This window comes from Crocodylus porosus, unplaced genomic scaffold (assembly GCF_001723895.1).
Source record: "Crocodylus porosus isolate Cpor-Errol unplaced genomic scaffold, CroPor_comp1, whole genome shotgun sequence".
Lineage (NCBI taxonomy): Eukaryota > Metazoa > Chordata > Crocodylia > Crocodylidae > Crocodylus > Crocodylus porosus.
Genome location: NW_017728917.1, coordinates 16,603,605 through 16,610,202, shown reverse-complemented (window position 1 = coordinate 16,610,202; position 6,598 = coordinate 16,603,605). Strand labels below are relative to the sequence as shown.

Genomic DNA, 6,598 nt, shown 5'->3' with positions numbered 1-6,598 from the left:
GCGAACACTGAGGGCCCGCGTGGAGCCAAGCCACGCCCCCCTCTCCTCCCCTCCACTCGCGCGATGTGTGGCGTCATCACGCCCCCAGCCCCGCGGGATGGGGAAGGCGGGTTCGCGGGATCTCGCGAGAGTTCGTTTGAAAGATGGCGGACGAGGTGGATCAGGTGAGACGCCGGCGGGTGGTGGGATGCTGGGCTTCTCCCACAACCCGTCTCTGCCCGCCCTGGGGCCCGACCCAGCGCGCTGCCCCTCTGCGCAGAACGGGCCCAGGCTCGCACTCGGGCCCTGCTCTGGGGGCTCGGCCGTGCCCCCCCATGCTGGCGGCTGCGAGCGTCCTGCTGCAAGCCCTCGAGCCTGCTCGTGTCATCTGTCTCGGCCTTGCTGACAAGGCCTGACCACTGTGATGCTAGCGGTGGTGAGGCAGGCTCAGGCTGCCAGGCCCTCAGGGGCTTATGCCCTGTTTGCTCGAGTTGCTGCTTCTGGTGGCCACCAGCTTGATCCAGGTGTTTGTGAGCATTGTAGATGACAGCAGTTTCCTCGCCCTGTCTGCCTGCTAGTCCTGGGGATTAGGACACACAACTTTCAGGAGGTTTCATGCTTGTAATAGGAACTGCCTTGTTTTTTTCTTAGCAACAGACAACCAATACCGTAGAAGAGCCACTGGATCTCATCAGGCTCAGTCTAGATGAACGAATCTATGTGAAAATGAGGAACGATCGAGAGCTTAGGGGGAGATTACATGTAAGTAAGATCACAGAATCGTAAATTAGAGTTGGAAGGGAGCTCAGGAGGTCACATCTAGTTCAACCCCCTGCGCAAAGCAGGACCAGCCTCAACTAGATCATCCCAACCAAGGTTTTGTCTAGCCAGATCTTAAAAATCTCCAAGGATGGAGTTTCCACAACCTCTTGGTAATCTGTTCCTGTGCTTTACTACCTTCCTAGTGAGAGAGTTTTACTTAATATCCAACCTAAATCTCCCTTGCTGCAACTTGAAACCATTGGGCATTTTTACACATGCATGTGCCACAGTGCCGGGTGCTTTGAAAAGCATCTCACGCTGCAATGTTGTATAAGTGGTGACGTGCACGTCAGCGCGTGGCAAATGGCGGCGGTCCACTTTAGAACTAAAACACGTCAAAGGTGTTTTCATTCAAATGCACACCACTGCCATTTTCTCCATGCTGATGCACATTTTGCCATTTATACAACTGCAGGTGACGCAGTGCAGTGTGCATCGGCTCGTGTGCAGAGCAGACTCAATTCAGTCGATTAATCTGCTCTGATGAGCTGGATCTGCAGTGCTTGGCAGCATGAAAAAGTATGTGTATAAATGCCTGTTGCTTCTTGTTCTGTTGTCTGCCACCACTGAGAACAGTCCAGCTCCATCCTCTCTAGACCCACCTTCAGGGAGTTGAAGGCTGTTATTAAGTCGTCTCTCAGTCTCCTCTTCTCTAAATTAAATAAGCCCAGTTACTTCAGCTTTTCCTTGTAAATCATGTTCCCCAGCCCCCTAACCATTTTGTTGCCCTCCACTAGACTCTGCAATATGTCCATATCCTTTCTGCATTGGGGGCCCAAAACTGAACATGGTACTCCAGATATGGCCTTACCAGTGCTGAATTCAGGGGAATAATCACTTCTCTTGATCTGCTGGCAGTGCTGCCACTACTGTTAGCATTCTTTTCAACAAGGGCATGCTGTTGGCTCATATTCAGCTTATTGTCTGCTATAATCCACAAGTCCTTTTTTGCAGGGCTGCTGCTTATCCAGTCAGCCCCTAACCTGTCCTGGGATTGTTCCATCCTAAGTGCAGGATTTTGCACTTGTCTTTATTGAACTTCATGAGATTTATTTTGGTCCAGTCCTCCAATTTGTCAAGGACCCTCTGAATCCTAGTCCTACCCTCTGGCATATCTACTACTCCCCACCAGCTTGGTGTCATTTGCAGATTCACTGAGTCTGCAGTTGACACCAGCTCCATCCCATTATCCAGATCTGTGGAAATGCTTAGAATCAGAGGTCATTTAGGCTGCAAGGAACCTCTTGAAGTTGTCTAGTCCAGCCCCTGCTCAAGGTAGGATTGCCCCTGACTAAACTATCCCAGCCAAGTGCCTGTCCAACCTTCTCTCAAAAACTTCCAAGGATGGAGATTCCACAGCTTCTCTAGGTAGCCTGTTCCAATGCTTGACCATCCTCAGAATCAGAATGTTCCTCCTAATCTCCAACCTAAACTTCCCTTGCTGTAGTTTGAAGTCCTTGCACCTAGTCTCTTTCCCCTACAGCTACAGAGAAAACCCCATCTCCATCCTTTCTATACCCAAGGCATGTCTATTTGAAGGCTGTTATCAGTTTCCCCTTGGTCTTCTATTCTCCAGGCTGGTGAAGGCTGGTTCAGTAGGTAGTCTAAGAGACAAATAATGCCTTCATTTCTGTTGTAATGGTGGACTTGTCTGTAGTGCTGCATGCAGGTTACCATAAATTAAATTATGATCTCAATTTCGGGCTCGGCATCTTGTGACACACGTGCTGTAAATGGTACATGCTGCCTCTGTGTGTGACACAGCAGATCAGGGAGGCAAAAGAGAACACAACGGCAGATAGGGCAGAAAGTAGAGCAGGCAGAAGAAGGGAATTAGAGTGGCAGACTGGGAGGGTGCAGGGCTTACCATGTGACACTTCAGCCAAAAAGTTGGCTTCCCACTGATTTAAAGTTGTATGGCAACTTTTGCACCTGGCATACGGCACAATCGTATCTTGTGATTAGAAACATCTGAAAGGTGGGATATTTCCCCCCTTTGCAAAAGAACTTACTCTTGCCTTCCATACCAGATGTTCTAACAATGTGGTAATTCAGAGCAGTGATTCTCAACCAGGTTAGCACAGTTCCTCAGGCTGCCATGAGATTTTTTTCATGGGGTGCTGTAAAACAGGTGATCCAGTAAAACTGCCCTGCATGTAGGGCTGTGATGTGCACATCCCTCCTGCATTACGGTTCTCTAATAACTGTAAAGGAGACAGCAGGGCCAGCTTGTGCTATAGCCCATCCCAGTTAACCCCAGCCTCCATCCCCTGACATGCCTAGAACCAGAGGCATGCATGACAGTTCCACTGTCCCACCTGACTCTTCCTGGGAGATGTGGTGCAGTGGCAGACCTACAATGGCTGCAGCGCAAGCCATTAGGACTGTGCAGAGTTTTGGGTACTGATTTAATTCAGAGGAGATTCGGCCCAATTCGGTGGCCGAATCTCCGAATCAAATCAGGCCCAATTAAAAGTCGAAATCTATTCAAAGCTCTCCGAACTGATTTAGAGAGCTTCAGCAGTTCAGGCAGTCCCTGCCCTCTGCAGCAGGTATCTGGACCCGGGCTCCGTGCTGGTAAGTAGGGGCTGGGGGAGCAGGCGCCAGACAAGGTAGGAGGGAGCCATAGAGAGATCCCTGCCAGACCCCATCCCCTGCCTGCTCCCCCCACCCAGCCCCAGCGTTTCAAAAAAAGCCCCTACTCATTGGGTGCTGCCCAGCAGGGGGGGGATTCCTGCTGCCCCCCACTGCCCCATGCTGCATGGGGGGAGAGTTCTGCCACAAAGCCCCCTCTTGCTCCTCCAGCCCCTCCCATGGCTGCCCAACCCCCCCTTGCTCTGGCCCTTTAAGAGAAAAAAACAAAAAATAAACCCTCAGACTTACCAGCTCCTGCAGCAGCCTCGGGGCTTCTGGGAGCTTGTGCAGAGCCCCCCCCCAGCACAGGGCAGTGGGGGACAGGGGGATCTCCCCCCTGCTGGACAGTACCTGGTGAGTCCAAGGTTTTGTTGTTTGGCTTTTTTTTCTTGAAGACCCAGGAGCTGAGGCAGTGGGGGAGGTTGGAGGAGTCATGGCAGAGCCCCCTATGCAGTGGGGATTCTCCCCCAGCAGCACACCATGAGCCAGGGCTTTTTTTTTTTCCCAAAGTGCTGGGAGCTGGGGTGGGCGGGGCAGCCATTAAGAGCAGGTGAGGGGTGGGCATGTGTGATCTGGCGATTGTGTGAATCACTGAATCGAATCGCTGTCCCCCAAATCTGAAGCTAATACTAGCCGCTTTGCACAGGCCTACAAGCCAGCTCTTCTGTCTGCTTTAGGATTATCTGAGAACACTAATGTAGAAGGTGTGTGCACACATGCCACAGCCTTTCTTGGTTTGGCTGTGCAGCAGGTGCACAGGGAAGTTATCTCAGCAGCTGCACCCAGTTGAGAACCACCATGCTGAGTTGCACATCAGTAGTGGTTTTCAGCTGGGGATAAAACCTGCCTCATCTGAAAAAAAATTAATTAAAAAAATAAAGAGAGAAACTGTGGAATGGTGCTCTGATTTGAAAAGTTGAGAGCCACTGATTTAGGGAAATCTAGTGCAAATTTCCTGTAAGAAGCATAGCATGATAGATAAAGTGCTAGATAGGAACTTAGGAAATATGGATCCCTTTCCTGGTCTTGGTATTAACCAGCTGGGTAATTTTGAGGAAGTCACTTGACCTCTGCTTCAGTTTTTCACATGTGAAATGTAGGTAATGATGCAGTCATCTTTTGTAAAGCCGTTTGAAATGTATTGATGAGCTATGTAAAAGCTAAATATAATCAGGCAGGTGTGTTGGAAGCACTTATGGGATAGGGCCTTAGTGTAATCTTGCATAAATTTCTTTTGTGTTTTCACTGATATTGATCTGTCCCTTAATGTCACATTTGTCTCTGGTTTCCATCTATCAGTGTTCCTTGCAAAGTTATGGGAAGCAAAGAGATGAGATAGCTGGCTTTAATTCATTTGGGACTTTGGAAACTGTAACAGTGACCTAGGAAAGGATGTCATGTGGTCAAAACAGTGGTTACTGTTAGGGTTGTCTGTGTGTAGACCATTTCATTGCTTCTACTTTTCCCTTGAATGTGCAGATTGTTGTTACTTATAATGACCAAATAGGAAATGTCATTGTTAAGTCCTTTTGATGTTCCTTTGGAAAGCATAAGCCTATTTGCTATAGGAATTCTTCCATGAATAAACATATTGGTTTGTTCTCATGTTACTGAGTTGTGCCTTTCTGCTTTTCAGTGGAAAGAGTTCAGTAGTTGAAACATCATTAGTGTCTGAAATTAAATTGTTGGGGGTTTTTTTTAGGATAGCAGAAATCAACACCATCTTGCTTTTAAAATACTGTGATGTATATGATGGTCAAAACAATATTAAATTAATTCATTGTTTGCATCCAGCCATAAATACTTCTGGAAAAGATTCTTTGTGGGGTTTTTTGTGGTTTTTTTTCTTTTTTCATTTGGTTTGTATTTGAACTTCAGGTAGGAACACAGTGCTTCTCTCTTCCCCATTTTCCCCACCCCTCTCACAGTAAGTACTGTATGGAGAGTAAGGAAACTACCTTAAACTGGTGTCCTTCCTACAGGCTTATGATCAGCACTTAAATATGATTTTGGGTGATGTGGAAGAGACTGTAACAACAATAGAGATTGATGAAGAAACGTATGAAGAAATTTATAAAGTAAGAATTTTTTTTAATGTATTTGCTATTAATTTTAACCAAGTGTAAAGTGGAATATTTCATTTATTTAAATTTAAATTGAGGAGATGAAAATTGATTTTTGCAAACTATACTGGTGAAGGACTCCATTTGACAACAATTTGCCCAAAGTGACTTTAAAGTGAAAAAAACATCAAAGTTGCCTGATGCTTACATTGATCTTTTCCACATGCAAAATGTGTTCAGTTTACATTAATTTCCATTACACTTGTTTATCATGAACTCTTGGTGTCCATCTTATGAATTTATATTTAATTGTTTGTACAGCCCATCTGATTTAAAAAAAAAGTAAACCATGCTCTTCTTTTCTTCCTCTTAGTCTACCAAGAGGAATATTCCAATGCTCTTTGTCAGAGGTGATGGCGTCGTGCTTGTAGCTCCTCCGTTGAGGGTTGGCTGAAACTGCAGAGGATTTACCATGTTGGACAGATTCAGGCATTGGGAGAATGGTTCCTCTTCAGTTCACACTTCCCTTTCAAACTGTTTATATTTTTATAGGATATTATCATTTTGTGGTTTGGGGGTTTTTTGTTGTTTTTTTGTGGGGGGGGAGGAGGAGAAGGGACCTATTTGTTGTGGGGTTTTTTGTTTGTTTTTTTTTCACCAGTGAAAATGGTACAAATTACTTTTACTTATTCCATAGTAAATTTGAAAACCATAACTCAAATCAGTAAGTCAAATCAGTGTTCACAGTCTTGGCTATGGCAGTGTCTTGATTTTTTTTTTTTAAACTAATAAATATGATTTATCTTTTGGATTTGACTTGTAACGTTTCATTTTTTGTATATAGAAATCATATTCAGTTGTAACATGCATGTACACTGGTTGAAGTGTGGAGGGGTGGGTGTTAATGTTTTTACATATATTACGACTCTGCCCCTATAATACTTGTATAGACTGCAAGTTATGAGTCTCTCTAAAGAGCAGTGCAGTTCCAGTGTTGCAGTCATGGTTAATTTGTTCCCAGGTTTGTAAACGTCTGTTTTGGCTATGCGCAGATTGGATATGGTTTCTAAAGTACAGCCTTCTGGCAATCAATGTAGAAA

At 45.8% G+C, this 6,598-nt stretch overlaps 1 protein-coding gene across 1 annotated transcript; it reads left to right on the top strand.

Moving 5' to 3' along the window:
* The first annotated feature begins 66 nt into the window (after positions 1–66).
* On the top strand, positions 67–6,100 carry LSM3 (LSM3 homolog, U6 small nuclear RNA and mRNA degradation associated). Its single transcript, XM_019536803.1, has 4 exons — positions 67–164; positions 631–741; positions 5,418–5,513; positions 5,872–6,100. Exons 1-4 carry the CDS (start codon positions 144–146, stop codon positions 5,950–5,952), a joined length of 309 nt encoding a protein of 102 aa, XP_019392348.1. The 5' UTR covers positions 67–143; the 3' UTR covers positions 5,953–6,100.
* Positions 6,101–6,598: the final 498 nt, after the last annotated feature.

Coding starts and splice junctions, on each gene's coding strand:
- LSM3 (XM_019536803.1), top strand. CDS start 144: ATGGCGGACGAGGTGGATCAG. Junction 165..630: donor TGGCGGACGAGGTGGATCAG/GTGAGACGCCGG, acceptor TTTTTTTCTTAG/CAACAGACAACCAATACCGT. Junction 742..5,417: donor AGCTTAGGGGGAGATTACAT/GTAAGTAAGATC, acceptor TCCTTCCTACAG/GCTTATGATCAGCACTTAAA.